Source organism: Poecilia formosa, unplaced genomic scaffold (assembly GCF_000485575.1).
Source record: "Poecilia formosa unplaced genomic scaffold, Poecilia_formosa-5.1.2 Scaffold61, whole genome shotgun sequence".
In the NCBI taxonomy this organism is placed as follows: Eukaryota; Metazoa; Chordata; class Actinopteri; order Cyprinodontiformes; family Poeciliidae; genus Poecilia; species Poecilia formosa.
In genome coordinates, this window is record NW_006800000.1 from 1,638,363 (window position 1) to 1,654,654 (window position 16,292).

Sequence of the window (16,292 nt, forward strand, 5' to 3'; positions counted from 1 at the left end):
ACACAGAGCTTATTCCTGGCCTATTCCAATTTTCAGTTTCCTTTAAGGTCTGAACTGCCAACTCTGATTTTGATTTTTCATTAGGATTGTAAGGTGTTAAATAGGAAGAAAATGTTCTTTCATACTGAGAGGAACTTTAAATCCAAGTGAAAATTAAATAATTACAAGATCAACTCAATTTATTCATCAAAGTTCATCCAACACCATCTAATTTTTATGAAATTCTGGAGAAAAAATTCATCCAGGTACATGCTTTTGGTTAATGTATTAATATTCAGAAAAAGTAGTAGTTATTAGTTTTGATTTAGTGAAAACTAATAGAGAAGCAAATGAAAAGTAACAAAACAATATCTGATTTTTGATCTACAAATAACCTTTGATTAAAAAAATGTGACAATTCATTTTCTGGTACAACTGATTAAGGCATCCACATGTTATTCTATTATATTCTACTATAATACTCATTGCTGTATAGAATGGTAAAAAACATTCTCTGTTTTTGCTCTACTACTATAACTCTAATCGGCCCTCATGAGATTACAGCCTTCAGGCGCCGATTTACTCGAGTCCTTTGTGTTTCAGCCACCACTTTAAGTGCTGTGGCCATGGCAATCCCAAATAAAATGTTGTCCTGGGGCCAAGGTGTCGGCCACTATGGTTAATAGAGATCTGATGCAGATGTCTCGCTATTGTATGCGGAAATCAGTTTCCAAAATCTCTGCAATTCAACCAAAGACATGTTTTTCAGTCTGCAAGACAAAATACAAGACATCTGGCAATAATATCAGCTGGAATACACATGTCAGCTGAAAGCAGCCTGATGAGAATGTTCTCTGCGATAAACAAAGACCACTGATTCGTGTTCCTGTCGTTAGCTGGAGCATATGGAAGGAGTAAAGGGAAAGCTATGCATGAGCACAGAAAGAGACACATCCATACACTCTTCCCTTCAAATTAGGTAGTTTCTTACAAAAGCCCAAGTCAATATTACATTTCAAGCTGACTGTGTTCCCCTTATAATTTGCTGTAAGAGCCTTCTTTATTACTGTACAGCATGCTGGTTTTCCAGATGGTTGTGTATGAATGCTGGGGTCTGTGAGGTGATTTCTGAGACTGTATGCCCGCTATGATTATGACATAATTAACACCCACAGTAAGTGGGAGAGAAAGCAGACAGAAATGGTGCAGGGGGACTGTTCATTAACAAGATGCACTCTCTCAAACTTTGCAGCTTGCTGTGGCTAATAAGCCTCGCTGAAACGAAGCCCAGCCGTCCCTTGCATTGACCCTGGCACCGGCCGGGATAAGGGAGGGTTTTGTCTCCTGGAATAATTGCTCTTTTCACATGTTACAAGTGTCCTGACCCCCACGGTCGGCAGCCACTTTCCCTACCATAATTACTCCTGATCCGCTCCAAATGAGTCAGCCGCATTAGGACTGCAATAACACTGGCCAGGCTTCAAGCGCGGCACGGGGAGTCTCAGCAGAGCGGCCCAGAACAGGACTGCCTTTTCTCCCAGCCCACGGTCATTTCCATCACGTCAGAGGTGCATTTCTTACACTTCAAGTCAGCATGAAGGCCCTGGGCCCTTTTTTTTTTTTTTTTCCCCCCTTTTTTTTTTTTTTTTTTCCTTTCTGGGGCTTACAGACGGCATTGTTAGCTCCTGGTGCGCACTGNTCAAGTCAGCATGAAGGCCCTGGGCCCTTTTTTTTTTTTTTTTCCCCCCTTTCTGGGGCTTACAGACGGCATTGTTAGCTCCTGGTGCGCACTGCTCTCTGCGGTTTGGCTACAGACTTCATCCCAATTAACGGAAAACTTCATTAGGGTGTTTTTCCACACTTTTCAGCCCCCTATTATTTTTAATTTATTCACTTGGGGTTAATTAAAAGAAATGTATCACAGAGATATGCAACAGCTTTCTAATTAAATTCATTGCTCCTGTTTTTTTAAGACATGAAACTGGCAGAGATTCCAAATTATTACAGAAGGCAACGTGTTCCAGCACTTGGTTGCTCAGTAGTAGGTTACAGTGGGAGCTCTGCAAGGTAAGCTGTCAACAGCGACGCTTGAGTTAAAAGGAGCGAGATGGGGGCAAAGAAAATGAGGTAATAAGATGAATGAGGAGGAGGAGACGGGACACAAAACATTTGTGATTTTTATCATGCAGTTTTACCACGAATAAACCCACGAGAGCTCTTACAGCAAAGGAAGATTGTCAGAGTGCTGGCAGAGCAAAAAGAAGATTTGTTCCAGCCAATCATCAGTGGAGGTGCTTCAGGGCTTTCATTCTTGCTAATGAAAGGTATCTACATTAAAAAAACCCTGATTTTTGCCATTATTTTGGTCAACGGCAGATATCATTTACCAGAAAAAAATGCTAAAATAAATTTAACTCCCAGTCAGAATAAAAAAAAAAAAAAACATTTATTCTGAAACCACTTACTCTGCTTTGCCTTTGTAAACTTTTCTTGAGGGGAGAGGTAATCACATCTGCCACCCTCTGAATCCCCAAGAAAATAAAAAAATAAATCTAAAACCATTAGACCTGTCACAGCCACTTTCCTGCCGTCCAGAACAAAATGCACCAACACTTTTTACTCCACATTAAAAATGCATTGAGAAAGGAATAAATGCAGCCCCTCTAAAAGTTTGTCACTCATGAGGTCAGGAAGTGATGTACAAAATCCTTCCCACTCCCCAGCAATTACCACGCACTTATTATTTCAAAGGATATGCCAGGAGACAGGTGTGCCATTCAGGGTCCTCAGCATGTTGGAAAATGGAGGGGAAGGAGGAACACCATACTGTGACGCACTGTGTGAGCTTCTTTAATCGTGAATAATGCAAATTCCCCACAGGGGGCAGTTATTTGGCAGCGCGTCATTCAAGCATCCCACTCCCACAGCTGATGGGGTAAATAATGAGGGTGGCTGGGTGGGTGCACAGTTAGAGAGAAGGCCCTTTATGAACAATCTATGTTATGCTCCGTTTCCTGTTGTTCCACTAACTCAAAGAAACATCATTTACGGCATTCAAAATGCAATTATGACTATGGTTTTATATCTTTAATTACAAGAAATGACTACTTTTTTTTTTCTCTCTTGGAGTAATTCTTGTTATGGGTCAAACTCTAACGGTAATTCAGCCATAAAAATCTGGTGCAATGAATTGGAATAAAATGAAAAGTAGAGAGAACAGGATGGAAGAAGAGCAGCTGAATGTCCGTGAAACAAGTTTAAAGTTCACATTAAGTTCACTGGGAATGTGTGCGGATGGCATCACCCACTCAAATTATGAGCAACAAACACCCCACTTAATCGCTGATGAAATTTTCAACTTCAATGATCGCAACCTCATCTATTAGACCTCAGGGACATTGAGAAACCTGGTTTAAACACAGGTTTTAATTAGCCATTTAAGATTTTATTTACTGAAGGTCATGCTAGGAGAGGTTATTCCACTGCAATTTGGATCTTATTTATGAAAAGGGACTCCGGGCTTTTCTATTTACCACCCAGATAACTGATAAGACCTCAAGAATCTCGTAAAGCTTCGTCGTACTTTTAATTCTTGTGGTTGAAAGAGTGAAACGGCTTAAAGGAGATTTTAATTTGTTGTTTATGGTGTACATGAATTAATTAATTAGATTTTTAATTACAAATGATCAAGTGAGGATAAAAATACAACTTATACACCTCTTGCTTATGGCTAAGTGTAATTACACTGACCTGCATCTCAAGCTGCTCAGGTAAGGATAAGTAAAGATGACTATATTAAATTGATTAAATTGGTTTTAAAAGAAAAGTACATATTTGACCTGCAGGAAAACTGAGCACAGCATTACTCATTTGTCCAGAGTGAGATTGTGGCACTTTCAGTCTCACTAGCAACCCCTGGAGGTTGTTGGCTCCTTATACACACTAAAACAAAGTGCTGCTGCTCAGCTAACACCGTCATACTGTGAGATATTTAGACAGAAGCAAACAGAAAATAAGGATGGGGAATTTTGAAAACAATAGTTGCACAGGGGAGGGTTTCTGAGAGCAGATTCTGAACACGACAGAACAAAATGTATTCTCTGTCAATGTTTCTAGAGAATCTACAGAGATTTAACTTTGCTTATCTGCAGGTGACACTTCATTAGTTCACCGGTGTGTCAGTCAAACTAGTGACCCCCTGCATGGAATTTACTGCTGGATAAATGTTTATAAGGCTTGTTCTGACTATTATTTTGTTTGGATGATCAATGAATCAAAAATTAGTGTAACGCAATTTGATGAATGAGATACTTAAAGGCCAAGATAATTCTCGTCAATGTGAAGTTAGACCAAGCAATTATTATGAACCCCGTATATGACCGTGAGGGATTTTACCCTGACACCCTGTAACTATGTTTGAGACTCTTATTTGAAAGTAAGACAAGAAGTAGTTCTTAGAGTAATTAGAGAGAAGGGCCTTTAGCAGCAGTCAACTGATAAAGGTGGCAGATTAAGCAAGTCGACAACATTGGATTACCTAAGCGCTAAGAAGCAACCAACTCATTTTGAACAGTGAATGATTTGTAAACACAGTCAGAACATAGCAACTGGCTAACTGTTAGCAGTTCACCACAACAAAGCTAACATCGCCTTCCTATAAAGTAGCGGTGTCCAAAGTCGGTCCTTAAGTCCTGGTGTCCTGAATGGTTTAGGTCTCTTCCTGGTTCACCACCCCTGAATCAAATGATAGTTCATTAGCAAGCCTCTAAATAAGTTTAAAAGCAGATCTGTTGGAGCAGAGGCACTTCTAAAACTGAAAGGACAGCAGCTATCAAGGACTGGAGCTGCATGAAGGGGCTGACGCTCTGTTTTTATGGTTTCTAGGATGTATTTATTCACCTCTGTTTCAAAATGTGATGTATTTAGTGGCTATGCAACAGAAGTCTACTTTAGCCATATTCTACTACTATTAATATTGTTTATATTTTGTATACATTTTAAACATGCATTTACTGCTGCTTGATTCACCTTCGAGTTTGTTGGCCAGCTAGGTAAAGCTAGCTAAAAATCGCTCACCAGCCACATCTCCTCTCAGTTCAGAACCCATGCTTGCTAAGAAAATAAACAGCTTAATTCAAACCTGCACACTGTCAGAAGGTTGACATACTCAGCTGTGAGAAATTTAAAAACTAACTTTTTAATAAAGCTTGAGGCCAAAATGTATTAAGGGAAATCCTACAATGTGTAAAGAGAATTGCATATTGGCAGTGTCGTATTGCGATGCAGCTTTTGTTGTGCATCTAATGATGGCCATTCTGGATGTGTCATGCTGAAGTGTGCCAAAACAAGACAGATTACAATTCTCTGAATTTAAGCCAGAATAATTTATTTATGCCAGTGGGTGGCATAGTGTACCTTAAGAAACTTAAATAAATTACAACTGCAAAAAAAAAAAAAAATCATACTGTGAAATATTCAGTATGTAAAATCTTAAGAAAAATCTAATTAGTGGCCTGAAATGTCTTCTTTAAATTAAACTGAATGCATCATCAGAATAGCTAATCTTATTGGAGGAATTGATTGTCAGGAAAAATATTTTTTTGCTATTGTCCTTGCAATTGACAGGATTTTTGGCCGGTCATATATCTCTGGATATCAGTCAATCTGATATGGGATGCGGTATGAAATGGCATTAAGATTTGTGTTCTTTTCAAGAGAATATTACTGATTTGAAAAGTCAGCTGTTTCATAGAAAAACACAAATGTGCGATAGCAAATAAACTTTAAGGTGAAAAAGTAAGATTAGCTATGGATAAAATAACTGTTAGTTTTTGATAATTAATGCAGTTAGTTTTGTATTGGTTAACTTACTGTTTTTATTTTGATTTCTTGTTGTTGGCTTTAGCAATCAAAATGTAGAACTATGACACCGTTTTTTGCAACTAGAAAATTGATAAGTAGTTTATAAAACGTCATGTCATGGAAACATTTAACAATAATATGTCCTATTTTACTAATATCACACAGTGTCTACATATGAACTAGTCAAACATGGACTGGAACAGTCCATCTATAATGATTTTAAACTGCTATAAACATTTATTGCACTTGTGAAAATGGAAGAAAAAAAAATCTGTGATAAACTTTTTTAAATAACCTAGTTTTGACACTTTAATGTACAAAAAAATAATTTGCAAAACATATATAAAATGAACTCAATCTTATCAAAAACAAAAACAAACATTGCACAAGAGAGAATACTGCTATACTTCAACCATGTGTCTAATTCAACCAAAATACTTCAACAAAAACCTGGATACTAACAGGTTGTCTGGCTCTCTTTTGCTTTTTCACAAATCTTTTCGGCAATGAAGAGAACGCCTACTCAAACATGCCAGCCTAAATGTTGGCGGTACTTGAAACACTTACACTGTATCATAAGTGAACACCTAGGCTTTTGTTATCAAAGGCTTATGTTTATCACAACTTATTATAGGCCTGCTTTTGTAAAAATATCCGTTGCTGGATTTCAAAACGTATTGTTTTCTGAAGATCGACATTCACCTCCTACCATTTCCCTCAAAACAGAAATTTCCACAGGCGCCTTTCAAGGTGTCATACCTGGTATTTGTGAATCTAAAACATGTCAGTTCAAGCTTTCGGACTGTATAAACTCCACGACTTTTCTTGGCCCATTGTTTAAAAAGCAAATCAATACTATGCACAAAATCACTAAAGAAGATAGACTGGTTTCTTTGAGACCCATCAGGGCAAAGAAGATTTAGGATCCAGTTTAGATATGAATTATGCTCTTATAGCACCATTTGAGAAATATGTCTCAGCTGCTGAGGAATCGTTGCTGATTAAAGTGTAGTTTAAGAATCAGCTCAACGTATCACCTCAGTAACTTTGCAACAGGTCATCCCTCTTTCTCATGCTTTCTTTTTCTTTGCCTGTGATGACAGGGACAAAAAAAAAAAAATCTCTCCCAGAGTGAAGAGTAACCTTAACAGAGTAGATCATAACTCCCAGTCAGAGCAGAAGGCAGTCAATAAATAACTTAACAGCGTGTAACAAAAAGATGGAGAAATGTTGAAGAAGATGTGTACATGTATATTTGTAGAAGCATCACTCTGTGTATTCTACTTATTTTTTTAACACTTTGACAAGAGTGTTGTCAAACATAACTCATGCGTCAGCTTTACAGTGACAGGTAGCTGTCAGACCTTCTTCCAATGGATTCTAGCAGAGCAGTAACTAACTATATATAAACATTTGTTTATGCCTGTCAGGATGTAATGTGACTAATGCTCTTAATTTCTCAAGATTTCCAATACGTATATGTTCTTTCACTCGATGCCCAAACTTCATCTATATTTAAAAATATCCTTCGGAGTGAATAAAAACAGTAGGCCAGATTATAGTAGGATCCAGCAGCGATGATCTGCTCTCCGCCACCTGTGTTGCAGCCACACATCTTGTTGCTGGGAATCTGTATATTATAACATGACCAGCATGTGGCTTCTGGCAGTAATAAAAGAGATGCTCTTGCAGCTCAAGAATGCATAATTGAGTTTGTGCACAGTGCTGATGAGTGCGGCCATTTACATCCAAGGCAGGTGGGTGCGCACACTAAAACGTGTCTCTCAAGTCTCAATTCGGTCCCTTTGAATTCCACTTTAGATCACGGAAATGATACGGATCCGCCGCACTCGTAAAATGTGAAACGATCAGGGCTGATAGGGATCTAGAGGTTTAGTAGTGACGAGATGAAATTGTCTCTAGTGAGAATTCTGCAATTGTGAGATATCAGACTCAGATTAGATTAAATTAAACACTCAAGGCTGAAAATGGTATTAATGTGGTTTTGTAGGACATTTTTCTCCTGAGCTTAGCTAGAATGAACAGCCGGAGCAGCTTTAGGGTGACCTGACAGCGTGCATTGGTAGCAGTCAATCCATTGCATGTATTTCTATCAATTATGTAGATTTAGCCAAATGCAATGCAATGGATATAAGAGATCTGCACAGATTGAATTTAGAACCATTTAAAAAAAAATCTGTTACTCTAAAATTACAGTAGAGCAAATTGACATTAAGAAAAAAAAAAATATATATATATAGCTCCTGACTTTAAAAAAATCAAACAAAGCTGAGTTTTTTTAATACTCTTCAAGGCCTACAGCAGAAAAATGAGACGTAATTTCACTGTTTGAAATGGGCAAGTTTAATTTTGAAGCCCGAGCGAACCAATAAGCTGAGAAAATGGCAAATAGAAAAGAGCAAATTGCATTCCTCTGTAAAAAAAAAAAAAAAAAAAGTGGAAAAAAAGACTTAAGGAACATATAAAAGTAATCTCCAGCTGGAAATTAGAAATCAACCCTCAGAAACTGAATAACAGAAAAGAAATATTACTGTCCACTTTCTAAATCAATATAACATCGCTACGAGACAGTATTGCCATGGCAACACTGGTAAAGAATGAAGCAATTCTTATTATTTCAAAATAAATATCGGAGCCTGAAGCCCGACTTTTATTACAGCGGCCGACAGATTGCCAAGCCTGTATTCAGCTGAAGCATTGCTTTTCAATCACATGTGTTATGAATGTAGAAATTCCAGTGGACAGGATGATAACGGGATCTTAAATTAACCCACAAAGGTGACCAGAAACTTATCAGCAGCTGGAGGATTTTCCTTTCTGCTCCCTTCTCTAAGGGGAAATAAACTGTGGTTCTGTTAATATTCAGCAAAAATACGCCTTCAGTGTGCACCCACTTTCTTCTCCCATAGTTAAAAGAGAAAATGGCTGAGTTGCTTTTTTTTTTTTTTTTCTCCTTTCAAATTAGAGGCAAATTGGAGCCTGATATCACAGGGTGAAGTAAAATGTTGACACAGAATATTTTGGTACATGTGTTGCTATTCATTATCGACTATGGCCCGCATATTAGGTCATTTCAAAGAGCAGTGCCTGTTTTCCTTCTACAGTCATCCGTAGTGCTCTCAGTTCTCTCCAGAATTGTTTAAATTATAAGTTCATACTTTAATTACCCTTTAAAAGAGTAAATAGTTTGCAGTTTGCATGCAATGCCTGCCATAAAAGACATTCAAAATGTCAAAAACTTCCCTAGCTTACGAAACGGCACATTGGCTCTACATAAGTTAATGTGAAACTGGTGCATGTCTGCAGATTTCAGTTCATGTATTGAGATCTGTTTTTCTTGGCCAGCAATAAACTATCAACCCAATTTCCTCTAAAAATGTCCCACAAAGTTTAATGTCTTGTAATAGCTTCTGCAGCTCAAATTGTTGCAGATTTTTGCTAAGTTTAAAACCAGACAAGCAGCAATAATACACTGGAGCAGGCTAAAATCGCAGTTTTGAACACACCAGTAGAATACCCGGTGAGCTCTCGCTTGGAAAATACTGAAACCGGAATAGAAAAGTTATTTGTGTAAACACAAACCGGTGTATGAAAAAAAAAAAATCAATCAAGAGGCACGGAGCCATCGCACACCTGGCCACCCAAAAACACCAACCCACGCCTTCCTCGCTGCACATGTGTATTTGTGCAGGCACTTAGAGGATACATTAGACAAGAAGGTTGAATTGACAACCCTATAACTTTAGGGCCAATAAACGCTAAGAGGGCACCACAGTGAAAGAGACCAGGGCCAGCCTGCTGTGTTGACAACCTGGCCAAAAAAAGAGAATATGCTCAAGCCCTGGGTTGTACCCAGCAAATAAAGGGTGAAGCTTTTAGGCAATGAGCAGCAGGTGATCTCAGCTTTTCTGCAAGTCCTAATGCTCCTAAAAGCCTCTCTCCCTGCTTCTGTAATTGGGCATCAGTAGTTAATGTAGTATTGACTGCATTACATGCTCCTGTGCATCCTTTCCCCACTAATGCCATTTGCATCACCTTGTACATTTACCATATTGCTTAGCCAATAACTGCTAAAAGCAATCCGAATCGTGAATCATATGGGGAACTTTTAGCAAGATGGACATCCGAAGAAGGGGCCAATTTACAGTTGAGTTAATTTGAGTACATTAGCACAACATAGCCTGAGCCAGACAGACCAATTTATGTCTGCACCGCAATCCTTTTATTGGTTCTCAGATGTGTAAGTGTAAGGATGAAGCGCTAAGACAAATGAAATATCCATTTTCAATCATAAATAATGTGTTCCAAATGCATCCATTACTTTCATATGAGGCGGATAAACTTCAGTGTGCAGCAGAAATATACCGAGATGTGGTATATGGTCCATGAAGGCTGTCACTGTGTATACCAGCAGGTGGTCCATATTCACTCAATCCCTCTAAAGAGGTGCAGAATAAAGAGAGTTTTTTTCCCCCCCTTTCAGAACACATAAAAACCTTCAGTGAGGCTGCTGTGGATATCATGCTGAATAAATGAAAGTGCATCTGAGCATTTCATCCAAAATGGGACGTCATTAGAGGCAAGTTTGATTCAAATTAAAATTAATTAGACTGCCTCACCCATTAACCTGAATACATTGAAATAGATAAGTAATGCAAGAAGGCCTATTTCGATGGGAAGTGAGCGAACGTCGCACGGCGCTATCCATAATTTGCAATCAAGTTAAAAGCACTCCGCTGTCATCTCCCATCCCGTGTGATGTCAAAGGCTGCCTCGCCAACTTCACAGACGCAAAAAGCACTTAGAGAGAGGAGCAAAGAGGAGAGGAGAGTGTGTGGAGTGGTGTATACTGCCCTAAAAAGACGTAACACAACAAACGTGGTCTGAAATAAACACGCAACTCTTCCAAACTGAGCGGCAGTTTGGAGGTGGCAGTGTATTTGTTGAACTTTCGTGGAGAAATGTTTCCCTGCCAAGCAAATAAAAGACCGGAGCCCGTCGTGATTGAATGAGGTCGGGACCCGGGGAGACTTCAAACGTGTAAAAATGTCAGTAGTTTCCCCGGGTTATTATTATTGCATCCTGCTGCTGAGGATGTTACTCACCCTCCTCCTTGTCCAACACCATCGTCCTGAGGAACGAGGAGTCCTTCCCCGGGCGATCCGTCCTCGGCTCCAGCAGGCTGCACCGCTCCGTCTGCTCGCCGCTTCTCCTGGAAATGGCTTTGAAACGCGCGGCTGACTCTACTAGACTACGCCTCGCTAAACCAAAAAAAGGGGGTAGAAAAAAAAGGAGCGAGAAAACATGGAAAGACGGATCGCTTTCTGCACCTCCTATCAATAATAATTCACACACGGAATGCGGCGATAAACACGACGAGAACCCCCTTTTCGGGCTGAACTGTAATGCAAATAAACACCGCTTCGGTTGCCCTTGATAAATTCCATGCGAAGGGGAAAAAATGGCAAAAAAAACAATGAAAAGCGAGATAAATTTAGAGTATATCTGCGTAAAAGAGTGCACACACACACGGACGTATCACTCGCTCGGACTGAAAACCAGCTGAGCTCTCTCCTCTCGGTGTTAATGCTCTCCTTTTCGTCTTCTCATTTGCTCCGAAACAGCAACTATATATTCAAACAAATCCAATTGCGAATCTGACAACTGCTAAAAGCAAACTCGCGCCGCCTCTCTCCCAGTTTGTGTGCCGCGCTCTCGCCTCTCTGCCGCTGAATAAATGCGCGCAGTTTCCAGAGACCCTCGGATTCCCCTGTTAATTAAATCAATTCATTATGCTCAGATCTGATTAGCAGCCCTTCCCCCCCTCTTTGAATCAATTATTCAATACACAAACATAATTGCTTGTGCCAGAGGTGTCTAAGTATTAGCTTATTTAACTCCAAGGACACTAATTACCCCTAGGGCAAGGGAACTTTTCTCATTAATTCTGACAAAACACAAAAGCACAGCTAAGGGAAAGTGAGTGCGTGCACGGGCGCGCGCGCATGCATGCGAGGCTGCCTGCCAGTCTGAATGCGCGTGATGGAAAGAAAGAGAGCGAGAGCACGCGCACGTGCACGTGGAGGGGTTGTGTTAATGTGTGCGTAAGTGTCGGCTGAGAGGGAGAGTGATGCTGCTCCGTCCTGGTAGACTTTGAGTCAACACAAAATGCGCTTATTGTTTTCCTCTCCGACTTCTACTTTCCTCCGCAGATTTGAAGCCGTCTAATTGCGGTCTGTTTAGCCGCTAATTAGCGTCCAGACGCACTTATCATACATACATCATACACGCAGCCGTTTCAAAGCAAGGCGAGCACAACAGATGGGCCGCGTTTTTGATTAGTGGCTAGATAGAAGGGCTCAGTTTCGAATCTGGTAATATAATTGTTGCCCGTTATTGCCAAGATGAAAGTGTTGCTGTTTCGTGGCGGAGCCTTAAATAGCACCACTTTCACTTGCCCTGCAGAGACTGTTAACCAATTAAGGGTGAGATCCAACAAAGATTAGCCATTTAGGAGAGTGGAGCGGAGTGGAGCTACAATAACGCTGGTTTGTCAGCGGCCAGCAGGCTGTCTGTCTGTGGTGTGAGCCTGCTCAGTCTGTCCTTGCCTTCTGTCACGTTTTGCACCAGTTATTCCATTGTTTCAGTTCATTATCAGTACTAGATCTCTACAAGTGAATGTTTCTGCCATGTGTATCACCCTCTTACAGAGTTCTTGTATCCTCTTCTTTTGTTACTCAAATGTATCAGATAATGAAATACATTTTCATATTGGGCAAAGAGCCCTGTGATGGTGAGCTGTCCAGAGTGCACCCCGTCTCTCGTCCAATGACCGCTGGAGATACGCACCTATGTTGATGTAAAAAAAGTAATTATCCCCTAAGCTTAACAACTGATTGCACCAACCTTGATGGCAACAACTCCCATCAAGGATTTGAAATAACCACAATTGTGCCTACATTTGATGCATTTTGAGCATGAACTACATATCGGTAAGATTTAAGTTAAAACTTTGAAGTCAGTCTTAAAACTTCACTTTGTTTTATTGAGTCAGTCATGGATGGACCTGCAAATGTACCTCAGATCATTGGCCTACTTCATAACAAAGTGTGTTTGAGCATCACACTACCACCACAACACTTGACTCTTAACTATGATGTTGTTTTTCTTGAATGTTTAAGTAGAACCTTAAAAATAATTACAGAATTACCCTATTAGTCTACTCAATGTTTTCTTTAAGGTTTGGTCAACCATCAAAATGTTCTGTGGAAAATCTGAGTAGGCCTTTTGTACTATTGAACAGCATTGCTTTGTCCTTGAAACTCATCCATTAATGTATTTATTTATTTATTTTTAGTAAACACTCATGTCATTACATTCATGCCAAAACAAATAATTTAATTCCACCGAAAACAATTGTTGCAAGACTTTTTTTTTTCTTCTGGAAGCTCTAAAAGTGTTGTTTTAGCTATGGGTAGCAAATTTAAGTTTTGAAATAAAATAACATATCTCTAAGCAATATCAATGTAATAAAGCGGCTGCGAATGGTCACATGACCAGACCTTTTTACTTCCTGCCTGCTCTTCTGGCGGTAAAGAGAAAGTCAGTAAAATATGCAAATATACCACAAATATTTTGTGACAGTGTTCCTTAAATGACTTTCTACTGATATGTAATGAGATTTTTATCCCTGCAAGGATCTTTTAATAATAATAAGAGTAAATATGGCAATAATTGTTGCTGCTAGCACCCTACATAAACAGTGCTATGCTAGGTGTCAAAGGTTTGGCTGGTTATTTTGCCTGTCTTGTTTTGCCAACACTGCTTAAAACTATCTAATGTTTTAGATGTTCAAAGAACCCCAAAATTAGATGTTCTGCATTTCCCACTGTTGAAAAAGATTGTTCTAATCTGTAAATAATGAGATGTGCAATTTTTCACACCGTGTTGTGAATCTCAAGCAATTGCGTTAAAAGTGTGATATCTTTGTCCTTCTCCACCTCTTCCTCTTCTTCTTAGACAAAGACCTGTGCTTGTTATCAACTGAAACTCTGGCCAACCAGATCAATCAGAAGAGTTATCACCTCCAACTGACAAACACACCCACAAAACAGAGAGTCAGCACAATGTTTTTTGAGAGAGCATACAGATGGGTGAAAGGAGCATATTTTACCACTCGCATTTACATGGGCCCGCAAGTAAATGGAAATGCAGCCTTGATCAGAGCTATGTGATCTCTCAATTAATATATACACCGTCGTTGTGATTGCTTAACATCATGGCAGGAATGTGCCCCCATACAAACTGACCTTAACCAAGGCAAGTGAGGCATTCAGTACTTTAGATGATGACATGGGTTTTTTTGTAACCAGGAAAAGTCACTGATTTGCTCTTGGAGTAAATTTGGTAAACGTGTCACTCCTGAAAGGGTTTACCATTTGTCCATGAGTGTAGAAGCTCTCTCTCTCTAGATTGTTGAAGCCCCTAAATCTTAGAAACAGCTTTGTAATCTTCTTACAGATGAACCGATGTCAAAGACACTGTTTTCTATCACTGTTAGGTGTTGAATTTACTTAGTTTGGGCATAATGGAATTCTTCTTGAAATATTTCAGTCTTTTTTGTGTTAACAGATTGTGCTTAAATTATTATTATTTATTTTTTTTTTTTACATTGTTTCAATAAAATGTCAAAGTTCTCTCATAGTATAGCAATGGGACTTGAATTACCCTTTCACATGGGATTAGGTTGGTTTCAATAGCCCCCCCCCAAAAAAAAATCTTACTCTGAAAATTATTTTTTTTTAGAGCTAAAACGACCTTTGCTTCATATTAAAATAGTTTAATGTTTGAAAGATTTTGGTCAGACAAATAAAGCAAAGTAGAATTTAATCTGTTAGTGGAGGTCAGTCTTATTTACAGTGCTGTATGATGTAGAAAGCTTATGCATCCTTATCTGCACACCTGTCTAAGATATTTCAGTCTAAATTAGAGATGAAAATTGTAAAAGGCAAAAACAAAATGTTTTAATTTTAATTCAAATCCTCCTGCAATTTGGTTTCAACAGTTTGACCTAGTGTATGAAGTGCATATGCTTAGTCATTTGATAATAATCCCAAATTAACATTATGTCTGCCCTATTCTACAAATCTAAGATACAAAGCCTCTTGTACCATGCCCATAGGGATAATTTCAGTTCTCAAGGCAGCAAGCTGTGGTAAGATTGGTTTGGCCCTGAAATCAATGGTCTGATCCCTCTCTGTACCGCTTTCTGGCTGACACGCTTGACTTTTCATCTCCACGGTCGCATAGATTGATGACTTATGACCGAGAATGTATGTCTGCTGACCTATAGCGTTGAGTGAGTGACACATAATTAATCCAATCACACAGAAAACTGGAAAAAGTAAAGGGAACAATGGTTCAGTGTCATCAGGGCTCGGCTTCAAATAACCATTTAACATTTGAAAGTGGAGACCATTCAGTGGACTGCTTCAACAATTATTATAAGAGCACATGAACAGGTTTCACAGGGTCCCTTATTAAAATAGTTCTCATCAATACAAAATTACCCATGTGTTAAGTCACAACAAGTTATGTTTTTGCAGGTTACCCCTAAGCTCCTTGCCGTGTCTTAGGGTGCTCCCTCTCTCCTACTCTACATCCAACACCTGGGTCAGTGGATACCAGCAACAAGCCCTGAGCGGGCTCCTCTGATGCACAGTTAATTAGAATTCATTTCTGAGCATGCATTAGCCATGCCTGTCTATTTATGGGCTGCTCTCAAATGCAACCACTACAAAACAGTGCACTGTAATTAACCCCAACTAATCAGATAGCGCACTTGTGTTGTGTTCCCATTCGTCCTCAGGCACACAACCATTGGACAGAGGTTCCAGGGAGAGGATGAGCCCATTCTATAGTTCAGAATGGCTAAGCAGATTAAAACCTCATATCAAACATGATATTTACAGGCAAAGCTCAGTGGAGAGTGCTCCTTTTATGTGGAATAGGGAGAGGCTTCAGGGCTGGGCTTTTAAAGCCATATCCCTTAATTATATTCTGGCTAAGTGGGATGAATCGTGCTTTTTAATCAGACTACTGACGTGGTTGTGGTTTGTAAAAGTATAGAGATTGTGCCTGACAGTTAAGATGCTGAATGATATGCTTTTAATCCAGGCCTTTGTGTTCAAATGCTCTTTGGCACCTTGCTGACACCTGTAAGCATCTATTTTGTGTTTCTGCTACTGCAAGAAGTCATTTTTTTTTACAAAGCATTTATTACATGCATACCTAAAAATGCACTGATGAAAGAGGGATACTTAGTTGTTTGTTATTTTAGCCTGTAAGCTTGGAGATACATGAATGAGACCTGATGCACTTTGTTACACTGAGAGCTTTGCTCCTCCTAGTGGCTGATCTTGACTATATTT

General features: G+C 39.3%; 1 protein-coding gene across 1 annotated transcript in view; it reads right to left on the reverse strand.

Annotated features, from left to right (window-relative positions):
- lmo1 (LIM domain only 1) overlaps positions 1–11,822 on the reverse strand; it is a 29,943-nt gene extending 18,121 nt beyond the window's left edge. Inside the window, exon 1 of the mRNA XM_007554076.2 lies at positions 10,968–11,822. Within this exon, the coding sequence (XP_007554138.1) occupies positions 10,968–10,989 (22 nt within the window). The 5' untranslated portion in view covers positions 10,990–11,822. The remainder of the gene's footprint in view (positions 1–10,967) is intronic.
- Positions 11,823–16,292: the final 4,470 nt, after the last annotated feature.